General features: G+C 31.9%; 1 protein-coding gene across 2 annotated transcripts; it reads left to right on the forward strand.

The window, feature by feature from the left end:
• The first annotated feature begins 2,661 nt into the window (after nucleotides 1-2,661).
• On the forward strand, nucleotides 2,662-24,042 carry LOC139485015 (aminopeptidase B-like). Of its 2 annotated transcripts, none has more exons than XM_071269116.1 (14): nucleotides 2,662-3,081; nucleotides 6,537-6,661; nucleotides 7,341-7,443; nucleotides 10,334-10,443; nucleotides 10,709-10,912; nucleotides 11,378-11,590; nucleotides 11,842-11,904; nucleotides 12,941-13,060; nucleotides 13,422-13,601; nucleotides 14,140-14,216; nucleotides 17,702-17,837; nucleotides 18,668-18,811; nucleotides 22,458-22,542; nucleotides 23,749-24,042. In XM_071269116.1, the coding sequence occupies exons 1-14, from the start codon at nucleotides 2,919-2,921 to the stop codon at nucleotides 23,895-23,897; spliced, it is 1,872 nt and encodes a 623-aa protein (XP_071125217.1). In that variant the 5' UTR covers nucleotides 2,662-2,918; the 3' UTR covers nucleotides 23,898-24,042. The 2 variants fall into 2 exon arrangements, with proteins under 2 accessions (XP_071125217.1, XP_071125218.1); XM_071269117.1 differs by lacking the exon at nucleotides 10,334-10,443 and adding an exon at nucleotides 8,114-8,223 and having other exon boundaries at nucleotides 2,670-3,081.
• The last annotated feature ends 1,514 nt before the right edge of the window (nucleotides 24,043-25,556 follow it).

Consider the following 25,556-nt stretch of genomic DNA (forward strand, 5'->3'; position numbering starts at 1 on the left):
TGGGTTTTTAATAAAAAGTGTGCAAACAAAATAAATATTGAATCAAATATATAAAGAAAAATGCAAGGATGAACTTAAGGATGTTTCATTTATCCTTGTATTTTCCCATCGAAATTGATAAAGAAGCATGCTAGCATTTTTTATCCTTGCATGTTCCTATGTCCCTAGAAACACACTATCCATTCTTTCTGATTTGCAAATGTGCAATATAAATTTATCCTTTTTCTATTATAATCGTTCGTTCTAAGACACCAGGTCCCATGTACTGAATAGAGAACCTTCAAACTAGTCCCCCAAACTGCCTCAAATAATAGATAAAAGGGGAGGGAGAGGGTTTCAGAAACATTAAACCTGTGAAGAAAGTTTTGAATAAGCATTCAATGACATATTTGTCGCTGGACGTCAGATAAACAATGAATCAATACACAAAAAAAATGCGTCAATTTGGGTTACGCAATGTTTCAAACAATCTCATTATATTATAATTAAATCATACTATTGGTAGAGAAATTCACAATTTGTTATATCAAATTGACAATTTGTTATTTCTAATTGATAATTTGTTATATCAAATTGATAATCTGTTATATCAAATTGATAATTTGTTATACCAAATTGATAATCTGTTATACTAAACTGATAATTTGTTATATCAAATTCATAATCTGTTATATCAAATTCATAATTCGTTATATCAAATTGGAAAAAGTTAATTAGCATGGCACGTAAAGGCTTCCGCAATTTTCGACGTTAGGCACTACATGTCAAGTTTTACAGAACGTAACGTCAAAACAAGTAAAAAAGCATGGTGTGACATTATGACTAGACAAAAGTAGTCGCTGACTGTGTCGTTAATACTTCCGACATGTGATCGAAAATGGGTTCAAAAAAATCCCTGAACAGTAGATTTTAATGTTATATAGTATTTTTTGTGCTATTATAATTTCAAATTTTCCCCTTCCAAAACTGTATAATATGACTTATCATACTTGTAACAAAAATGTAAAAAAACGGCGTTTTGTGACATTTTGACTAGACAAAAACAAAGAGATCGCGTTTAGTTTTTTTTCAATATTTTCTCTTAAAACTTCGACACAATTTTTTTTCATACACTTAAAAAAAAAGTTTTCACGTTTGAATAAAATTTCATATCGTTGAAAAGAATGCAACTGCCTATTACTTTTCATAAGACACTTAACAAATACGCCAAAACGTCAGAAAACGGCGAGTGTGACATTTCAACGGAATTAATAAAATGAACAATTTAGGACATAATTTAGACAATACTTACTAATTAAAGACATAGAAAGTTGTATATTTATTGTATGATTTTGACACAGGAAGGGTGGATATGTAAATTGTGGTTTGGATCTGCAGCATTCGTTCGAATTTTGAAGAGCTCCAAAAAATATGCGAGAGTTGGGTTTTGTGACAGAAATACAAATTTCAAAAAATCATTAATTCTGCCACGATCTTTTGAAATGTTGTAAAACAACTTTTTATATTTTTTTTCCTTATTATATACGGAATAAAAAGATATATCATTTTCGGAATAATCTATTTGAATTACCTTTAAAAATCACTCTTAACTTCACCCCTATCCATATTTTTTTCAATTTTCGGCTTGACCACAAAAAAAAGTGAACTTTTCGTTATGGTCAGACGCGTCCAGTTAACGATGACGTCATAAATAAAACATACACCATTAACACCAAAGACTACTCTTGTTAGCAGTACAACTTTCTTTTAATAAGTTTAAAAAATGACAAGAATAACTTCAAAGCAACGCTGATCATATGTCGCGGTGTAACTTGTCTACACGCTCAAAATCAGTGTTATTAGGGATCATTTGAGTAACAAAATGAATAAAAGTATTGATTTTAAGGCACATTCCATTTCTACTTTTGATTACGCACATTTTGATATATACATTTATATAGTTATCAATTCCGAAACTTCTAACAAATGCAATAAAGGCGAACTAGAAAGCAAAACCCGTATTATCACCAACACCGTACGCGACGTCTAACGGAAATGACGACAGGATTCAAATACGACAGATTGATTGATTGATTGTATGTTGGTTGCTTCAAGTTTACGTCCATTGATAAAGATATGTCACTAGGTAAGGACCCCGGCTCCTAAAGCCCATTTAAATGTAGAACCATGATAAGCTTTTTTTTTAAATCGTAAATCTGTAAACAAATAGCATGAATATACTTCTCATGTACAAACAAATGAAAATGGAACCTTTTTGTAAACTAATGAGATGACAAGCGGGGTGATGCCAATAGGAATCCTCTAGATTTTTCATCTATTTGAAGGTGATAACTGATTATTTATATTGCCGATTATTCTTTAACCAGAGGATATAGTATGATAAAAATAACATTGGAGATATTATATAGTGTCTTTAACAATATTAAAACTCGGAGTAAAATTATTATATTCAACTGGTGTCGATATATCAATTAAATTAATTTGCATTGAAGTCTATGGAAAATCTAGAGGATTCTAATTGGCATCACCTCTCAGCATTGTTTACATAACTTAAATGCTAATCATTGATTGGTCAGTTTCATGTTGTGATGTCACTGCAGATCTGAGAATAAATCTCGCATTTTCAGGTCATGATTGTTTTCCGGATATGAGTCGTCAATTGACTTTTCAATTTTATAAATTTCAGTACTTCCGGTTTCATTTTCAATTTAAAATCCACCGACAGTTTCTTAAATTTTTGTGATAAACCTTTGTCCTTGCAATTTGATTACACAAACTACACTAAATTTCATTCGTATTATTTTCAAATCGTTAATTAAATGCTAAACTGAGTCTTATCTCACTGTTTCCGTGACACAGAAGTCAGAACGTGACTCGTGACAGCACATGACTACAAACAGAAAGTAGACGGGACAAACATGACGCTCTTCTCAGATTCTGCAACAGATGTTGCTTCTGTTTCAAATTTCAGAGAGGTTGTTGTGACACATTACCATCTTGATCTGGATGTGAATTTTGACAGAAAAGAAATAACAGGAGCTGTGAAAGTTGACTTTAAGTGTTGCAAAGATTCAGGAATTGGTAAGTATACCCAAACTGTCAGACAAATTTTATGCCTAGCCCTCATTTTTATGAGGGTGGTACAGGGTTATTTTTGTGCAACATTTCCATTTTTATTTCATGTGCAGCCGTCAATCACTGTGTTTCGTGAAATTGGTAAAAAGATCAATGTGCAATAAATTTTGGATTGTTCGTTCATCATGTCTTCTTTCCTCTATATCTTCCCCCAATAGTTAGAGTACACCAACCTTACTGAATTAAGGTTGGTTAATCCTTATAAAAATTATAAAGTGAAAACCTAACTATTTAAAAATAACATAAAAAAAAATATGTACAGTTAAATCCCTGCAAAGATAATAATAATATACATGATATAAACTTCTACATGTTCTATGTACATTAAAAATATATATTTCACCAAGGAGAAAGATTAAACTGGAATCAGACAGGGAAATTTAAACTCTTAGGTATAAACTATGATCTATTTGCTGTCGACAAGACTGCCTATAATTTCAAAGAGAAAATTGAAAAGATAAACTCATTATTAAATACTTGGATTTACCAAGATCTTACATACCTAGGAAAAATAACAGTCTTAAAGTCTTTAGCATTGCCAATTCTCATTCAGTCATTAACAATATTGCCAAATCCCTCTTTTGAACATTTTAAGAAAATTGAAAATATTTTTTTTAAGTTTCTATGGAATGGCAAACCAGATAAAATCAAAAGAAATGTACTAATTGGATCATATGATACTGGAGGACTAAAGATGCCTCATATTGAATCCTTCTGTTATTCATTAAAAATGACATGGATCTATAAATTATTAGACCCTTTCAATCTTTCTCCTTGGAAAATTCTTTTTAATGATAAGTATAGAAAATATGGGGCAGATAAAATATGGATGATGAATAAGGATAGTATTGAACAAATTTCAATATATTTTAATAGATTTTGGAAGGACATCCTTCTAAATTGGGCTAAACTGAGGAATGCTTCCCATGACCATAATGATTTAATGGGCCAACCTATTTGGTTTAATAAACTTTTAAAAATTGATAATAAAACTATTTTTTATGAAAAATGGTGTGAGGCAGGAATATTTTTTGTCAATGATTTACTGAATGAGAACAATGAATTTCTCTCTTTTAATCAATTTAAAGAAACATATGATATCGATACAAATTTTCTTCAATTCTATGGTATATATCATATGATCCCAAGTAGTTGGAAGGACCAGATCAAAAACTGTGAAAAGAAAATCAACATTACTTGCGATAATTTAGACTTTTTGAAAACAAATCAGAAATCATGCCCATATTTTTATAAATTATTTTTGGCTACCACACAAAATCACAAAATAAATGGAAAGAAATTTTGCATATAGAAATAGCTCACTGGGATCTTTTCTATATGCATCCTTTCAAGTGTTCTTTGAGTAATAAAATGATCATTTTTCAATACAAAATTCTGCAAAGAACTTTAAGCACAAATAATCTGCTATATAAGTGTAAACTTAAAGAAACACAACTATGCAGTTTTTGCAATGAGACAAAAGAAACAATAGAACATATTTTTTGGGAATGTTACATTGTCAAAAACTTTTGGTTTCAACTAGTTGATACACTACATTCAAATTGCAATTATGAGCTTCTGATATCAAAACAAAACACTCTCTTGGGATCAGATATTATAGATATCTCAGGAAATTTTTTCACTGTTCTCATGAAGTACTATATTTATTCTTGTAGATTGAACTCACTGTTACCTTGTGTTAAGATTGCACTAAAGAAATTGAAAAATTATTACATTGTTGAAAAACTATCTTCCACTTTTCACAGTTCTCCTGCAATAGGTGAAAAAATAGAAAAAAAATGGGAACCATTTCAACAACTAATTTTATGATACAAGAAAGATAACTCATACTTAACTGAAAATAAATGTGTAACACAACTTGATGCACATCACAATTGGACAGTGGTTAGTGTGCATCAAATAGATATTATATATATGTATGTATGGAAGAATTAAATATGTGTTACTATGTTATGATAATAGGAGTTGAAATACTGGTTGGTTTTTGTTTTTTGTTATGTGATTTCCAGATATTGTTAGAGTATGCCACTATATATATTATGATATGAGTACATGTATGAATAGAATAATTAGATTGCATAAATAATAATTATAATCGTTTAATACCAATTTAATCATTTATGAATATAAGTCAATGATTTTTTATATTTATTTTATTTTATTTATTTTTTGTTTGTTTGTTTTTTGTACTTTTTGTTTTTGTATTGTTCTTTTGTTTTGTTTTGTTTTTAGTTTAGTTTTTTGGGGTTTTTTTGGGTTTTTTTTTTGGTATAGGGAAGGGGATGTTTATAAGCACTGACACTGACAGGTCAAAATGAATAAACTTGTATTGTATTCTTCTTTATAAAAAAAAATGCATATAGATATTGTATGAGATGAAGAAATACCAAATAAAGAATTATAAAAAAAAAAAAATATGTCACAATTTAAAGGTTATTAATAAAGTTTTAAAAAAGTTTTGAATATTATTTACAGGGCATACATCATGTACATTATAGTAAAAATAAATGAAATAGCAGTTTTATTTCGCTTTCTTCCATGCAGATAACCCCCTTTTGATGCCCCTCTTAGATGTGGAATTTTCTGCATTGAAATTGACTGTAGTACCATTTATAGCTAAATTTGTTAAATATTAACATTAACTTTATTGACAGGTAGACAATACACTTTTAATGTAATACTTTTAATGTAATACTGCTGACAGGATTGCTTGAATGAATTTGTTTCCCTTAACAAATGCTTAATAAATGTGGTAGATACTTTGTAGGCCGTAAGCAGTTGAGCTAACAAAGTACTTTTATTAGCTCACTCTGTATTCGCGCTGCCTTGTAACACAGAGGTCCTTAATTCTAATTCCTAGTAGAGACTGAGATGATTTTGGAAGCAGAATCATGCTGTCTGGTTACATCTGGCGCCAAACTAAAAAAAAAAAAAAAAAAAAAAAACCATGATGATGAGAGAGGAATTTTAGCTGGTGTGTGTGTGTGTTAGAGTCATAATGGTATGATGACTCTTGAGATAGGAGAAGTGTGTCAGACGGGATTGCTTCCCTTAAATTAAATGTCGAAATACTTAGTCGGTCATGAGTGTTTGAGCTAAGAAAGTATTTTTTAGCTCGTTTGATATATGAGGTGCCTTGTTGTAGCACAGAGGTCCGAATTCGAGCCCTGGGGGAGATAAGGAATTTTGTAATTCTATGCTCTGAAGCAGATCTCAAATACGTTCTGTACTACTTCATATCACTACACTAATTATTGCTGAGGTTGAGCATAATTATTACAAAGTCTTAAAAGTATCTTGTTTAGTTACTCTTTTCCGTCTATTATTTAACATGTGGTAACTTTCTGTTGAATATTGAATTATTTATAAATTTCTTACAGTACAACTTGACATCCATGAAACACTAACTGTGAAAACTGTACAGCTTTCTGATGGGGAAAAAAAAACTGATTTACAGTTTGAGAAGAAACCTTTTTCAGGATATGGGTCAGAGTTACAAGTTAAGGTAAACTAATTGACACTTTAAACAAGAACAGTAAATACCCTTTTTATGTACTCAAAGGCAAATCACTGGCTGTTTATAATACTCAGTTTATAAAACATGCTTAATATATATTTCAAAAAGATTGTTAGCTGAAAAAAGCTTATGATTAAAGTAAATACATTTATTGTCCAAAAACATGCTTAATATATATTTCAAAAAGATTGTTAGCTGAATAAAGCTTATGATTAAAGTAAATACATTTATTGTCCAATGGAAAATTTCCAAAAAAAAAATACAAAAAGAGATGATTTTTAATTTTTGCTATCACTAGCACAACTATTTTTTCCAATTTTCATCAGAGATTTTCCTCTTGCTACATCCTATGACTATGATGACATTTTACATGGTTTGAAATACCTTAATTTTTTGTACAGCTGTTACCAACGTCTTATCTACTTATGATATAATGGTTTTCATAAACATAATAGACATGATAGAAGACTATTTCAGGTACATTTCAGTGGCAGATCCAGAAATTTTCATAAGTGGCTGCCCACCAACTGCCAAAGAGGGGGTCCCCCCAGTCATGCTTCATTGATTGCCTATATAATCAACCATTTTTTTCTCACAAAAACAAATATATCAAAGGTATAGTGCTTTTAAAATGTCATTTTTAAAAATTTCATATTTTATGTTACAGTTGAATACAAATGTGAAGACAGGTGACACCTTCAGTCTTTTTATAACTTATGTAACAGGAGATGGGCCGGGTGTGGTATGGCTGGACCCAGAACAGACTGCAGGTAAAATATCATATATATTGATGGTCCACAAGAGTATACAGACATAGGATATGTTTGTGATGACCTTGTGTCTTAATTATTAAATGAAAATCCAATTCATCATTTAATCTGTTAAATTATGCAATTGAAAAGGAGTAGAGAATATTTGGTTTATAGCTAGTATTCTATGGATTTTTGTATCATTCTATTTGTAAAATTAAAAGAAATTTTATCTTTTCATGCTTTTATTGTATTTAATTCTTTTTCTTGGAAATTCTTTATATATTTAGTGAATGTGTCTGCTAAATACTTGTTAGCCTAGATATAATAAGTTATGTGATTTGTTGGATTTTATGGAACAAATCAATACACCAGGCACTATTCAAGTTTTATTATGTCTAATGTGAAGACTTAAGAAACAAAATATTTTAAATATATGAAATAAAAAGAAATGAAGGGTAAACATAATTGGAACAGCAACCCATTAAAATAAGCTAACCAAACAAAGTGAAAAAATAAACAGTAGTTTTCGCAGGTATCATTAAAAATTATATGAACACAGGAATACTTAGAAAAATAAATGGTTGATAAATGATTTTATAATTAGCCTTTGGCATTCCTTCACAGAAATTATATTCAGTAGGCTATGTTGAATAGAAACTGAGAGTAATCCTTTTTAAAACGATTTCAGGAAAAATAAAACCTTTTATGTACACCCCAAGCTTTGCTGTCCTGAATCGTGCACTTTTCCCTTGTCAAGACACACCTGCAGTCAAGGCCACTCATGATGCAAATGTTAAGGTCAGTTTTATCATGTGTATGGGATGCATGTATTGTTGTTTGCCTCAATGTCATAACTTTTATTAAACTTTTACCTCATATTGTTTTATGCCCCCTTTATGGGTATTATGTTCTTGTAATTGATCTGTGCTTCCTTTCGTCTGTCTGTCCGTCAGTCATTCGCCCATCCATTTGTTGGTCCGTCTTTCCCTCTTCAGGTTAAAGGTTTTGGTGAAGGTTGTTTTTGATAAAGTTGAAGTCCAATCAACTTGAAACTCAGTACACATGGTCCCTATGATATTATCTTTCTAATTTTAATGCCAAATTAGAAATTACAGAATATGAAAATGATGCGGATGGGGCATCCGTGTACTAGGAACACATTCTTGTTTTAACTATACGTGTAGTCTGGTCTTTCCATGTCAACTGGCATTGTTTCTTGGAGATCAAAATTTTATGAAGTTTACAGATCAGAAGTGTTTTTGCCTCACTTTTCCCAGTATTTTTCAACCTAGGTTTTGTTTTGTAAAGGGGAGTATGATGATCATTATTCAATGACTATATGTTGCCTTGTCTATCACATTCAGCTCGAAATATAATCACTTGTTCTCCACCTTTATCAGTATTTTTTAATCTGAATTTTTTATACCCTGGTGACGGAACATTAAGTTAATTAAAGTGTCACCCTTGACTGCTTGTCTTTCTGTCTTTCTCTCTGTCTGTCAATCCCATGTTTGACTGCTTGTCTTTCTGTCTTTCTCTCTGTCTGTCAATCCCATGTTTGACTGCTTGTCTTTCTCTCTGTCTGTCAATCCCATGTTTGACTGCTTGTCTTTCTGTCTTTCTCTCTGTCTGTCAATCCCATGTTTGACTGCTTGTCTTTCTGTCTTTCTCTCTGTCTGTCAATCCCATGTTTGACTGCTTGTCTTTCTGTCTTTTTCTCTGTCTGTCAATCCCATGTTTGACTGCTTGTCTTTCTCTCTGTCTGTCAATCCCATGTTTGACTGCTTGTCTTTCTGTCTTTCTCTCTGTCTGTCAATCCCATGTTTGACTGCTTGTCTTTCTGTCTTTCTCTCTGTCTGTCAATCCCATGTTTGACTGCTTGTCTTTCTGTCTTTCTCTCTGTCTGTATATCCCATGTTTGACTGTTTGAAGCTTGACCAGGGGCATATTTGTCCATAAACACATTCTTCTTTTTTAAAGAGAACTGTTAGTGACTACATAATAACGAGTCCTTTAGAAAGCTTTGTTCCAATATATCATACCAAATATTTTTAAGCTTACAGATAATTTTCCTCTGATGTGTAGTTTTTCACCAGATTTATACTAGATTTTTTTCTTTGTGCATGTCTTTTAACTTTAGATCAATAGGTTGTGTAAAGAACGAAGCATAACTAATTGGCTACAAAACAATAATTTTCTCATTAGCCATATTTATGTATGATAGACCATGAAATGTTAAAGTAGGTTCTCATTAAAAAAATATGTGGACCAAATATGCCTCTTTCCATGCACTATCCCTTACCATCATTATCCACATAAATGACAGAGTTCCCATAGATTTTTTTTTTACAGATTGTCTATTGCAAAGGCAAGTTTTTTTTAATGTAGAAAGGCAATAACTATTCAGTGTATACACAAGACATAAAATCAACTTAATTGTATCATAAATTATGTCATGTATATATTCTTTCCCAAATTGATACATTATTAAACTCAGTACAGTGCAGTTTGAAACAAACTGGGAATTACAACTCCTCCTTATAAATTAAGACCTCTTCTCTGAGTTTTTTTGGACTCATAAGATATTTGTATATGGTTTAAAAGATAATAGCCATGGCTGTTATAGGGGGTTGTTTTGTTCTGATGGTTGTTTTATGATTTATAGCTTCATGGTTTCTATGTTTTTTTATCAGTTCCATTTTTTTTTTTAGCTTTTTACTTCCTTATTCCAACAAGACATTTTACCTAAAACAAGTCAACTGGCTACAAATGAAGTTCAATCCGTCAACTGGCTACAAATGAAGTTCAATCCAGAATCTCCAAAAATAATACTAACGTCAGTTTATTACTTATGTGAATTTGATAAAGAGATTGAACATGTAAAGCCCAAAATACTTTATAATTGCAGGAAAGACAAAACCTTACTTTTACACACAAGGCCAGGCAGTTCTGAATAGATCTTTCTTTCCTTGTCAAGACACTCCTGCTATTAAATCAACTTATAGCGCCAATGTTAAGGTTAGCTCTCCATTTATCATTTATTGTTTGGAAGAATATTTGTATCATTTTTTAATCATTGTTAATTGTCATCTAATGTTGCATGTTGCAGAAATTTGTTTTATTTCATGGATACAGTGTAATTGTTAATTTTAAAGGTAGAAAGGTGTCAAGCAAGAAATATTTTCAAAAAAGAATAAAATTAAGATGATGAAAACAAATCATTATGAAGAATAAACATAACAGATTTAGTACAATGCCAAAAAATACCCACTTTTTGTTTCAGGTTCCAGATGGGTTTACAGCTGTAATGAGTACCAGTCAAAGAAAGGAGCCTGGTATTGTACCTAACATGTCTGGGGAAACAGATAATGTATACTTTAACTTACCATTTGCCATTCCAGCTTACCTTGTAGCACTGGCAGTAGGAGATTTACAGAGTGCTAAGATAGGACCAAGAAGTCGTGTATGGACAGAACCATGCGTATTGGTAAATATTAGCTGTATTGTCATGATTACATATTTTCTATTTTATTACACCTTAAACTGGATTTGTTTATATTCAAATATCCCAGTGCTTTTCCATAGTTTAGATTATTGTAAAATTTCATAAATATGTTGACAAAATTACATACCCTTTTCCCAGTTACAGTTTAGACTGGCATAAGTAGCATACTCAGAAAGTGAAAAACTTAATAAAAAATGTACAGTTTCTGTAAAATTGGTCAACTTGATGGAAGGGTCAGAAATTTTAGCTGAAACTGAAAAAAGAGGTAATGTCAGTAAGGGGCAGTTATCTTTCCTTGCAACAGAACACCTATTTACCTATCAAAAGGACACTAGAAATATTTTTATAGAAATAATGGTGATACAATTTGAATTTGGTATTTACTTATTAAGTATTATGATTTGTTATGTTAAAACTTTTATGCACATCTTTCAAATTTTATTTTAGGAAAAAGCCAGGGCTGAATTTGATGGTGTCGTTGAAGATTTTATACAGACGGGAGAGAAATTGTTTGGAACTTACGTATGGGAGACCTATGATATCTTGGTGATGCCACCATCATTCCCGTTTGGAGGCATGGAGAACCCATGTCTGACCTTTGTAACCCCCTGTTTACTGGTGGGTGACAAGTCATTGACAGATGTGGTCATTCATGAGATTGTAAGTTTTACATTTTGTTTCCTCTTATGGGATCATCACTTAATTCTATTTTTCTAAACTCATATTCTATACAATTAGGGATATGTATGCTTATTTACCAAGGTCTTTCACGCTGTCTGTGTGTATAAGTGTCTAAGGCATTTAAGTAATATGTTTCTCAACATCCTTTCTTAAATATATGTCTTCAGTTTGGACATTTAGTACGAATGTACTTTCTTCTTCAATAATTTGATTAATATTTGTCATTTCAGTCTCACAGTTGGTTTGGTAATCTTGTGACTAATGCTAATTGGAGTGAATTCTGGTTGAATGAGGTATGTTTGCTTAAAGATTTTTACAAGAGTTGGGCAAAGGGAGCCTCCTATTCAATGAAATCATTAGATGAAATATCAAAATAATGTTTGAATTTTAAGTAATATAAATTATTGTTTTCATTTTTTTTCAGTCTTAAGAATGGACCGAACTAGTTAGAGTACTCAAATGTTATTAACTTACCAATGTGTTTTGGAGTGGCTGCCATTTTTGAATTATTGTAACATTGAGTAAATTATTGATTCAGGTTCGTTTAAAAACACAATAATCATCTTAAATATGAATAAAGTTTATGGTAAATGTTTGGTATAGGACACTACGACAGCAACCAAACAACAATAAAGATAGGTTAAGGTATGGAAACAAATGTTATTGGTCAGGGTTATCTTCATTTCTTAAGTGTCCAGTAGGAAATATTTCATCTAAAGGAATATTGACTCTTTTAAATACAACAGTCTGTTTTTTTTTGTAGTTTTCCTCTTGATAAGGTAATGGCCATGAAAATATACTTTGTATTCCAAATAATAATTATACTATATATTATACATTTGTACCATCATGTATATCTCTCTCTATATATATGTTTTTGGTTAACAATCATAAGCTGATTAAATCAAACTGTAAGGGTTAATAACTAGTTATTTGCATTGAAAGTTGAAGTCAGGTTACTCTTTTGAATTTAGATATTTTAGGGGCAGGGTGAAGTTGCTTGTTATATTTTTGCAATGCAACTAAATTACTAACTATGCCTGTGCTATTAAAATGTTGTAGCCAACCAGATATAATGCTGCTTTTCAACACACCATTGCTTTAAAATTGCCATTGTGAAAAAAGAATGTGCTACTGTCTGAAAAAGCTTTGAACATAAGATGTTACAATGAAATGGATTAATGTAGTGAATCATATCAGTTTCCAAACTAAACGTGTTAGCCTAAAATCTAAATATGTTAGACTGGCTATTACTTGGACTGATATGAAAATTTCTTTCAATAATTTAAAGTAAGAGTTGAATTTTAAGAACAATGAAACTATTTCTAGGGTTTTACCATGTTTGCACAGAGAAGAATAATGGACAAGTTATTTGGTACAGCATACACATGTTTAGAAGCTGAGACTGGACTAGCATTACTACGACAACACATGGATGATTCAGGGGAGGTAATTATACAATAATTCAAATATATTCAGATATATTTTACAATCTAAAATGACACAAAAAATCAAGACATCCAAATTGAAGATGACAAAATACTTCTGAATAAATGTTTGAAGGCATTGCACTATGACAGGGATATTTGTAACATATTTGTAAAACAAGAGAGAAATTTGTGGCAAGATACACATGTTCAATATTATATTATAATTTTGAGACAATTCCATGTATATTTAAGCAATGATAATGACAAATATTTAAATGCATTGCAGTTTTATTTTGAAGCAAAATCCTATTGAATGATGTTTCAACAGAACTAGGTGTTTTAAATTTCTGTTCTGTAATATGTAATTTCCTCATTTATAGGATCATCCATTGAACAGACTACGAGTAATCATAGAGCCTGGTGTCGACCCTGATGATACATACAATGAGACACCATATGAAAAAGGATATTGTTTTGTGTCATATCTTCAACATCTCGTGGGAGACGTGGACAAATTTGACAATTTTCTCAAATCTTACGTGAAGAAATTTCAATTTAAGGTATGTGTACAATATGGAAGTATAAATTGTGAAAAAGTGAATACATTTATTAATACAAACATGGCAAAAGAGATTTTACTTCCACCTTGATGAAATTGTTATTTGATAAACTGTATACAAACCCATTCTCATGAGCAATTTATTTCCCTAGCAAAAAATGTTAATGAGGAATACTTTAGAGAGGGGTTGTAGGAGGTGTCCTGATCCCTAAATTCCAGGCTTAAAAAAATGAAATCCTGAGGTCCCAAATTTAAATAAATTTAAATCCTGACATCCTGAAATTTGAAAAAAGAATTCCCTGATTCAGAAAGGGTCAATCCTGAAATCCTGAGCTTAAAAACACTGGATCCCTTAATCCTGATAAAGGTACTATCCCCCCTCTTTAGACTTTCATCTAATTAATTGGAAATTTTTCAGTAATTAAAATTTTTTTAAAGTTTTTCTCACATTTTATGATGAATATTGTGTTATGTTGTTGCAGAAAAGATCTCAGGTGTGTGCAATATTTCCAAATTTATTTTTTTTCTTATAATTTCAGAGCTTGGTAGCAGAAGATACTTTAGGATTCTTTTTTGAATCATTTCCTGAATTAAAAAACAAACAAGTAGATAAAAAGTGAGTATAATTTAGGTCAAAGATCACTGAACATTTAGCCAAGGAAACACACAACTTGGATTTGTTGTCCTTTAAATACATTTTTATGCAGTTAAGCTGCATTATGCGAGCACCCTAGATTTGTGTTCTACCCAATAAATCCTGAAATACTTGCCATTGTTATTATCTAGCTTGTTACTATGTTATTTATAACTAATTGAACACTTTTTTAATACTTTTTATTCTGGATTACAAAAAAAAATGACCAGAAAAACCTTAAATGATCGTCGATTTATCCAAAAATTTTAAAGTTACACATAGGAAGTAGTGCTTATTAAAAATCCTTGTGTAGTTTATTATGACTTGTGCTTTTAGCTAAGATGTCAAAGAACAGTTGTATGAAATATTTAATCGCCGAAAATCTCTTAAGACAAGCAGTTTAGATTTCCCAAATGACAAAAGTCGTAGGAATATTGTTTGTCATCAATACGTAGTACAACTACGTCAGTAGTCTATTATATAATTCAACTGTTCATGCTGTTGGCGGCAATTTCAAATTAGAAAAAGAAATTTTCGTAGCTTTTCAATTTGGAGGCAGGTGTGCAAATTAGCGGTGGTCCGAGACCTTCCACTTTTGCAAGCGGAATTTCGACTAGGATAGTTGGTTTTCTAGCTACGCCCTACGTAGTCGCCTTACATTTAAAAGAAAATAAATTTACATTTTTTTGTACTTTGCAAACCTTTTCACCATGTTCACCAAAGTCTCCAATTAAACGAGCTAAAAACTTATTTTTATCATTATTATTCATGACGGGGATGTTCATTTTGTTCAACCGCTAGCTTTATACAGAAAATCGCCGATAAATATTGTATAAATTCGAGTAAAATCGTATCTGATTGACAAAAACAACATTGTAAACACATAACAATGGCGGCCGTGAAGACAAAATTTTACAAAATCGGATCCGATTCCGGAAGCAGATAAGGGTAATTCCGGGTATGACGATCATTTACTAAATAAATCCAAGTAGGTGAAAAAAATACATCTATGCATGGTAAATGAATATAAACACTAGTATTGTAAACCAAAAGATATATGTAAAAGAAAGAAAAAGCAGAAAAATATTTTATTCAGAAACTACAAATTACTTTTTGATAAATTTTAATTTAAAAATCCAATACAACGTGACAGCTGGGAACAGTATATCTAACAATATACATGTTCATGGTCACAGTCTTAATTTTCTTTATAAATGATAAATGATGATAATGCATGTGAGATGCTTTTAAAGTGTAAACATATTACTGCAATTTCGAGGGGTTATTTGTTTTTTCTCAATTTTGAAGGGTCAATTAAAGTAGCTGAAAGTTTCATTCTTTATTTTCATATATACCTTAATGTAAGTAAATCATATGATATATATGGCATTCTTTGGGCCACTCTACCCCCTCCTGTTTGATAACTTGGAAACAGTCGAGCTCCCCACCCCTAAACCATATGAGGGGCAGATCCAGGATTTTAGGTTAGAAGGGGCGCAAACTTAAATTTTCAAGATCCACACCCCTTTAACCATATACATATAAATTCATGTTTGTGACAATATGAAAAATCAAATGAAATATAGGAAGAGTCGCTAGGGGCTACCCCACCCCTCCTGTTTTAGAATTTAAAAATGGTTGAGATCCCCACCCCTAAACCATATATATTCATGTATGGGACAATATAACAAATCAGATGAAAGATAGGGGGAGTCCCTGAGGTCACTGTTCACCCTCCTGTTTGAGAACTTGGAAATGGTCAAGACCCTTACCCCTAAACCATATATACTCATGTATGGGACAATATAACAAATCAAATGAAATATAAGGGAAGTCCCTGTGGTCATCCCAACCCTCCTGTTTGAGAACTTGGAAACGGTCGAGATCCCCACACCAAAACAATATATATTCATGTATGGATCAATATAACTAAGTAAATGAAATATAGGGGGAGTCCCTTGGGTCACCTTACCCTTCCTGTTTGAGAACTTGGAAACCAATGAGATCCCCACCCCTAAACCATATATATTCATGTATGGGACAATATAACAAATAAAGTCCCTAGGATCACCCTACCCCCAGTGGCGGATCCAGAAATTTTCATAAGTGGGGCCCACTGACTGACCTAAGAGGGGCCCGCTCCAGTCACGCTTCAGTGATTCCCTATATAAGCAACCAATTTTTTTCCCAAAAGGGGGGGCCGGGCCCCCTGCCCCCTAAATCCTCTGCCTACCCCTACCTGTTTGAGAACTTGAAAACCGTTGAGATCCCCACCCTTAAATTATATATATTCATATGTATGGGACAAAATAACAAATCATTTACATTTACTATGGGCAAGTCGGTCAGACCTCATCTTTGATCCCTGTTGTAGTGAACATTTGTCTGATTCATGTCTCATAACTTTTGTACTATAGAACACAAACTCAGTTTTCTTTCCAGGGAAACCAGTCCATTCATACTATTACATGTTCATACTACGTCAAATTGAACTTCTAGCAGTCAAATAAAACCAAGGTTAACTACCAAGTAGAACAACTGCAATCATTTGGAACTTGTACCACTGCACACTCACCATAAAAAATATACATTGATATATGCATTGCTTTTGAAACATTGATAACATATAAATTATTTGCCCAATAAATAAATCATTAGATAAACATGAATGTACTATATATGAATGTTTAATGTTGAGGCAACATTGCCACAGTTTTCATAATTACGGTTGCCTTGGTTTTTGGTTAACTGCCTTCAGCGCTTACAGCGCTTTGATTTATTTGTCATTGTTTCATATTTATTTTGAGATTCACTAAAACAAAGCATGGACTTTTTCAATTCATAATATAATGTTTTTTCTGAAGTTATGGAACTCCTGCTATTTCCTGAAACAAGTTATAATTGTTTTTCTATGTTATTACATCTTTTATGTATTTCTTTGAATTAAAAAAGTCTTGTCATGTGTATGGTTTAACAAAGTATAAACTGTGAATCAGCTCAAAGTGTTTTATATTATTGTGAAATTCATATGAAATTAACATGAATATCCCAGAAGCAAAATTTGACTGTGTTTAAATTCCACCATTGCAGCTAATGTTATACAATATTCCTCCACTCAAATCGAAATGTAAAAATTTGTGTCAAGAGTTCATGAAAATTATATTACAGAAGACTTGGTATTGCAATCTGTTTCTCTAATAGATTTTAGATGATGTTTTTTCTTAATGATCTGCAAAAAAGATGTGCTCTTTATATGTGACATCATCAGGCATAGTTGCCCTGTTCATGAAGTTACAATAACAAAAGCATGAGAAAGTAAGAAGATATGATGTCATAATCACATTGAATCCATTGAGATTTAATAAACCAATCATTAATTAAAAGAAAATAATAACAGATTGGAAACGGCCTAGATCTGCTTAGAATTAGAGAAATTTATTATATTTGTAAATGTTTTCTGTTCACAGAGAAGGATTAGAGTTTGATAAATGGTTGAACACTCCTGGATGGCCACCATATGTTCCAGATTTATCAGCTGGGAAGGAATTGACAAAGCCTGCAGAACAACTTGCCAACTTCTGGGCAGGAGAAACAACAGAAGGGGTAAGTACAACAAAATCAGGAAGTATGATTCAGTACTTGTTTGTGAAGGCAGTTTTTTTTTACATAAGTGAATTATACTTAATTATAACAGATATGATATGGTAGCTATTATATAAGGGTTTATATATTCAAATAGTGGCGAAAGATACCAGAGGGACATTCAAACTCATATGTCGAAAATAAAGGACAACGCCATGGCTAAAAAAGAAAAAGACCAATAGACACACAATAGTACACAAAACACAACATACAAAAGACTGAGCAACACGAAAATTCAGAGTTTATTAAGCATTTATTATGGCAATGGTTAAACAAATGCATGATAAGTTTTTTCAATTTTAGGAAATGTGCTTAAGAATAATGCTATTTTTTTATCTTTCGCAAATAATCCCATTTGTTATTTTTTTGCAATTATATAAACATTGCAGAAAGTTTTATGAATTAACAGTTGTGATTAAGGGCATATCCACTAGATTACATCCATCATAAAATTTCTTCTCATTATAGGTTCATTTCAAATATTGTCCTGATCGATGACACTGACTTAAAGTTTGTTTTTGGAAAACAGGGGTGATTTTTTCCAACATACTGACATTTATTTCATAAACATTATTCAAGTTATGTTGTTCAAAATAATTAAATTTGCTAGTTATTACTTTCACTGATAGTTCAAATAGCAGTATCTTACTAAATGAGAAGTAATTAATGGTCCTAAAGCTCACCTTGATTTACATTTATTTTATTTGCAAGATGTATATTAGAATTTTAAGCAATATGTGATTGAAGGGAGGTAACCCATTACCATTTTGAAATGTGAAAATATATTACAGGGTGACACAGACATAACCAAGTGGAAGACATATCAAGTTCTTCATTTCTTGGACAAAGTCCTGGAGAAAGCAAGTGTACCTGAAAGTTCTCTTAAAAAGATGGTCGAACAATACCCATCCATTTCACAGACACATAATGCTGAGGTATGATAAATTTAATAATGAATTTTTGAATAACAAAATTACTATTATTATTCATAAATTATGACTTCTGTGATTAGGGCTTTTCACTTACAAGAGAGCTGTGGAAAGTTGTTTCTCTGCAAAGTTCTGTATTAAATACAAATATGATCAAAGATTTGTAGTACACAAGTATTTGTTTATTTGTAGTACAAGTGCTATGTATTTATTTTATTTGTGAGAGCTCAATTTTACACAGTCATTTAACACTTGACTTTTGTCTTTTTCAGAAACCAATGATACAAGGCCACGGTTTTTTAATTTGTTGGTTTACAGATTTTCTTCATGAAAAAGTCGGGTCGGTCGGTCGGAAAAAAAAGAAAAAAAATATCTTTCAAGACAGAAAAATATGCTAAATAAATATATATTTCACCTTTCTAATAATATATTTGTTATGCTATTTTGTCATAATTTCTTAAATTTTAGTTCGATGAAATATTATTGCTCAGCTGTCATAAATATCGCATGACATTGTCTAATAACTTCCTGTAAAAAGGGGGGTGCATGGATAAAGACGAAATTAAATCGTCATTTCACAAACAAGAAAAACAGATTCGCGTAATTCCTAATCGATTCTGTGAATAATAATCTTCAAGCACGAAAACTGATAAAGAAAAAAATGTAAAAACGTCGTACGAAAATAAGTTTCAATACACGTGTCAAAAACTTAATAGACTCGTCCACTGGAAAAACAAGAATATCGGGTTAATCTGTTATCATGCATTCCCGTTTTTGGGATACGATTGCTTTTAAGCAATCTGTAGACTTCTACCGTTGACTCAGGGCTCATTCCCTCACGTCAACCGTTTTATTCTAAACATTCAGCAACATCTCAGATTCTTATGATTGTCTTGCTTTAAAAGGTAAAAACAAGCGAAAGGATTGAACATAAACAACTTTCCTGTAATGTTCTTCTCATAATCTTCATGTTTGATTTTTCTCTTGACTTATATGCGTGTTTTTAACAACACGGAAAATCAGAATTAAGCAGTATTTATATTTAGTGTTTTTATAAATTTAGAAACACGTCAGAGGGAATTCCCCAGTTTTGATAAATGCGAGAGTTCTTTGAATTCCGATAATTCTATTTCTGTCATATAAGAACTGAAGTGGAGTTTTCTATATTTTACCGTTATGAAACTGATACTGTACTCTCATAAAGAAATTGAGACTCATTCATCATATCATAAATTAAATAAACGTTCTTGTTCCAAATCGCAAGTCGCGGGTTTGTTAATGTATTAATGCGCATGCGTATAGTCTTCTTGATTTCAAGGGGTATCAGATTGAGTGGTTTTTCTGGATTCCCCGCTTATTAATTAATTTGAAACTCATTGGATTCTTTCTATGTCTGCCTGCTATTGAGGGTTTAATATTGCTGTTGCATAATTTAAAATCATATGCATAATTTAAATTAAAATCAATGAAGTTTTACCTATAACACCCCTTTGACCGAAATGGAGTCTTCCATATTATCGTTTCGAGTTGTCTCCCTTTCAGAAGTATTTCCCGTCAAGAAAAAATTAACTCGTTAGATGTCGATAAACGTCGTATTATATTAAGAACGATCTCAATTTAAACAGTCTGGGCAGAGGAGTGTGTACGGAAGGATTCATGCCCACTGACTCAAAGAAAATTAATAATTAAAGAGTTAGAAATGGGGTTCCTCCTAGAATTAACGGTGATATGTACGAAGTGAATAGTCCGAGATTACTGGGTACAAGTCAAATCGGCACCTGGTTAAATCGGCATCTAGTCAAATCGGCACCTATTTAAAAGTCAATTCGGCATCCAATAATATTTGATATAATATATGGGACTGGGAAATGGGGTTCCTCCTAGAATTATTAACGGTGATAAGATACGAAGTGAATAGTCCCGAGATTACTGGGTACAAGTCAAATCGGCACCTGGTTAAATCGGCATCTAGTCAAATCGGCACCTATTTAAAATTCAATTCGGCATGCAATAATACTTGATATAATATATGGGACTGGGACTATTTAAGTTTGTTATTTAAGTATACTAGCATAAAAGTCCCCCACGGTCCCAGCTTGTCTGGCAAATTCGCTGTCGGACATCAGAGTAATCTCGAACTATGAAGTGAAATACCTTCTCTCTCTCTCTCTCTCAGTGACTGCTGTTGAAAGTAAACTTGGAATTGATAGCACACAAATAAAACACAATAAGTACATTGCTCATACACTTGTATCCGGGATTAGCTATTTTTAAAGTTGAGTGACTATTCAGATTTATATTACCTTTGCATGTGCAGTTGAATTAGTTGAAAATAATACTATCCAGCTGTACCTGGCCTTGCGGTCATAAAACTTTCGAGTCAGTTTTTTTGTACTCATACTCGAAAATCAACCAATGAAATTGCTTGATTTCTTGTTTCGAGCATGATTTTTGTGCTCCAAGCACTGAGCAAAGTTTTATGCCTTCAAGGCCATAGTCCAAATAATTATAACGTCTTGGAAGGCTATTATAATTTTTTTCTTTGAAGCCTTACTTCGACGTCGAAGTAAGGCGTCAAAACAAAAATATAATAGCCTTTCAAGACGTCATAATTATTTGGACTATCAAGGCCAGGGCTGCCAAAAATGCGTGAGACTCACGCATGTTCATGCTTTTTTGCAGCAGTATCCTTGGATCAATTTTTTTCCTCTTTGATCTTTTCTATTTTGGCCAAATCTCACGAGTTTGCTTAATGAAAAGTTGGCAGAACTGCTATACATGTGTCAATGAAAACTATATAGCAATCGTATCCCTCAGAGCATTCTGCTCTTTGATTTATCCAAATGAGCGATATTTTTTTATTATCTATGAAACAAGAAAATTTCAAATGATTTGTTAATATTCAATACTTTAACTTGATGTTTTGAACTTCCACCTGTCAACATTTGGACTAGTATAGTATTTCTATGAGATGATGCATCTTACGGACTGATGACAAATAAGGGAAACAAACTTATTGTGTATTTGGTTTTAAACACAGGTTTTGTTCCACAAAATATTTGCGCAAACGATATTTCAAGGTCAGTTACAATTGATTTGTCTATTTTTAGAAATGTAAACTGGAAGTTTTATTTCTTCACAACAGAAAGTGTTATCAATTCTGTTAGTGAATAATGCATTTCATTTCATAAAAAAACCAAAAACATTTTAATTATTTTCCAGGGATAATGCATTTGTTAGGGTTGGCGGGAATAAAAAAGCATGAAAAGTCAATTTTATTTTTATTCTGGAAATCGGCAAAATCGGGTCGGCGGATCCGTAAACCAACAAATTAAAAAATCCTGGTCTAACCTCTATTTTAGACCATATGTTGTATGCTTCTTTATTTTATGCCCTGATTAGTTTAAAATATTTTCCATTTCTTGTTTAGCAAAATACTATATATCATTTAAACATTTAGATGCTTTGTCAGTAATATATAATGTTCCTTTGTATTTGAAGTAAGTAGGTGTCAAATGTTTGCATTTGTTAATGAATTATAATAGTTTTAATGTTATGAGCAGTAACTTTCTTGAATCAAGTATATGCTCCTCTTCTCTAGGTATTCTGTATCTGAGCAATTTGTTGATGATTGACCATTTTATTATGACAGGTACGTCTAAGATGGTCACAGATCAATATAAAGAACAACTACATACAAGATATTCCAAATATTAGGGCTTTCTTAGTCAGCCAAGGTAAGAATATAATTATATGAATAATGGGGTAAGATTTTCAAGGATGATTCATAAGCTTAATCTATCGTTCTGTGTATGAGATTCGATTGGTTCACAGTTTAATGAATCTCAAATATGCCCACACCAGTGTGTTAGTTATGATGACATAATATACAATACAGTAGGATATTTGTGAGTAAAGTAGTCTGCTTACAAGTAAGGTTGAATCAAGACTTTAGTACAGCTCAACTTTTTTACTGTATATGCTTTGGCTAAAATAGCGTGAATATAAATTGTCACAAATATCCAACATTTGGATTTTTCTATAATTTATCTACATGAAGTAAATATGAAACCTGCGAAATTATATTCTACAAATTGGGCTATAAAGAGTTAAATGAGAAACAAAGAATCCGCAAGAACAAGTTGGTTTACAGTGTATTGTATAGAAACCTGTATCCTATTGAGGGTTGTTAACCTACAGATTTATTTTTTAATCTATCATCTGGTTGCTGTCTTATTTATGTATCTATAACTCTTTCAAAAGAGACTTTTACATAGTTTTTCTAAAATTTTAATATGAAATAGATTGATTCCCCTGTAGGACAGTAGAACTGCTTCACAATGGTCTTTTGGCTTCCATCATACTTGTTATCAAATCAGATGAAGCTGGAAACAATTATAAGTTTAAAGTTACACATTAACTTGTATTTACTTCTTATTATTTGTCTGCAATGCAGATAACCAATATTTTTACCAGTAAAATTCCCAACAACAGAAATAATTTGTACTCAAATGTAACTGTAAAATCAGATTCACGGGTTCAGAAGTGAGTTTCAAGAAAGTCCTATATTCCACATCTCTTTTTATGCATTTTAATACATACAGTGTAACCTACCTATTCCGACACCTGAGTATTCCAGCATCCTACTTTAACCAACACATTTTTCTGGTTCTTAATACGCCTAACCATGCAGAAAAAACCTGAGTATCCGATACCCTGCTTAATCCAACATTTTTTTCTGGTCCCAAAGTGTGTCAGATAACACAGGTTACACTGTATAATATGGAGTATGAGTAATTGAGACCCAACTGAAAAAGGAAAACGTTAATTTTACATAAGCAATTCATATTTTCACATTAAATGTTAGTCAAATTAATAAAACTTTACAAATAAAGAAAGCCCTAATGAAAAATTATACATCATGCCTTGTTGTTTAATTGCAGGAAAACAGAAATACACATTACCTGTATACAAAGCCTTAATAAAGAGTTCTGAGGAAATGAAGAAATTTGCTAAGGAAGTCTACGAAGAGACCAAGAGTATGCTTCATGTTAATGTCAGAAACTATGTTGAGGAAATACTGCAGAGATAGATATGCAATTGTACAAGTTTTGTACCAAGACTGTACCAAGCAATATAATGCTTCCAGAATTTTTTTTCAACAAGTTTATTTCTAAGACTATGCACTGTAATATTTTGACCAATGATAAACAAATATGAATAAATGTTGATCTCCATATTGGTTTGTCTTCAAATCTTAGCAATCAGATTTTGATCAGACAAAATAAGCAATAGCAGGTCCGAGACCACAATTGTCTTCCCATGATTTTCGTTGTCCAAGAATATATTCCCTAGTGTGGACAGTGTGTAACTTGCCAAGTTTTAGGTCACATGGCCTTAAAGGCCAATTGAGCTTTTCTCATCACTTGGCGTTCGTCGTCTGTCATCGTCTGTCGTTGTACGTCTTCGTTAACTTTTACAAAAATCTTCTCCTCTGAAACTACTTGTCCAAATTTAACCAAACTTGGCAACAATCATCATTGTGGTATCTAGTTTAAAAAATGTGTCCAGTGACCTGGCCAACCAACCAAGATAGTTGCCATGGCTAAAAAATAGAACATAGGGGTAAAATGTAGATTTTGGCTTATAACTCTGAAACCGAAGCATTTACAGCAAATCTGATGTGGGGGTTGAAATGTTTATCAAGTCAAGATCTATCTGCCCAGAAATTTTCAGACAAATCGGACAACTGGTTGTTAGGTTGCTGCCCCTGAATTGGCAATTTTAAGGAAATTTTGTCGTTTTTGGTTATTATCTTGAATATTATTATAAATAGAGATAAACTGTTACCAGCAATAATGTTAAGCAAAGTAAGATCTACAAATAAGTCAACATGACCAAAATGGTCAGTTGACCCTTAAGGAGTTATTGCCCTTTATAGTAAATTTTTAACAATTTTCATTTATTTGGTAAATTTTTGTAAATTTTTACAAAATATTTTCCTCTGTAACTAAAGGGCCAAGTTTATTATGGATAGAGAACATTGTAAGTAGCAAGAATGTTCAGTAAAGTAAGATCTACAAACACATCACCATCACCAAAGCACAATTTTGTCATTAATCCATCTGTGTCCTTTGTTTAATATGGACATAGACCAAGGTGAGCGCTGCAGGCTCTTTAGAGCCTCTAGTTTGTATTCCCCTTCCAAATGTATTTCTCCATGTTTTATGCCTCAAATAGCAAGTCAAGGGATGAAATGACACTGTCAAATAATTTGGGTCATGAATTTTAAAGTAAAGTAGTGATTTAGTCAGTGGAAAAGGTTAAAAATTAGCACTTTGGAAGCTGTCAAAAGAATTCAAGACCCCCTTAACATAAAATTGTCCATATTTTGGGATAGAGCTGATGAAGTTTTCTATAATTTTGATATAATTTTGTCCCAAAAGTAGTACAACACACTAAAAAAAAATATTGAGAAAGCACAGGTGGGATTTTTTTAATTTGCATTTATTGTCTAAAAGAAATGCACTACAAAATAATTGTGGTCTTGGACCAGCAGACTGAAGAGACTTAATAGTTTTAAAAGGATTTTATTGACCAACTATGAAAGATGCTCATTGACAGACAAAGAGTTGTTAAATATCCCCACCAGTCAGTGAGATTCTGTGGTAGGCATCTTAAGGATGTGCCAACAATACTACTGCTGGTTAACTAAGATGTGCTGTAAAGGAATTGTTTTTGTAATTTATTC

Source organism: Mytilus edulis, chromosome 8 (genome assembly GCF_963676685.1).
Source record: "Mytilus edulis chromosome 8, xbMytEdul2.2, whole genome shotgun sequence".
In the NCBI taxonomy this organism is placed as follows: domain Eukaryota; kingdom Metazoa; phylum Mollusca; class Bivalvia; order Mytilida; family Mytilidae; genus Mytilus; species Mytilus edulis.

Coding starts and splice junctions, on each gene's coding strand:
- LOC139485015 (XM_071269116.1), top strand. CDS start 2,919: ATGACGCTCTTCTCAGATTCTGCAACAGATGTTGCTTCTGTTTCAAAT. Junction 10,444..10,708: donor CTTATAGCGCCAATGTTAAG/GTTAGCTCTCCA, acceptor TTTTTGTTTCAG/GTTCCAGATGGGTTTACAGC. Junction 13,061..13,421: donor ACATGGATGATTCAGGGGAG/GTAATTATACAA, acceptor CCTCATTTATAG/GATCATCCATTGAACAGACT.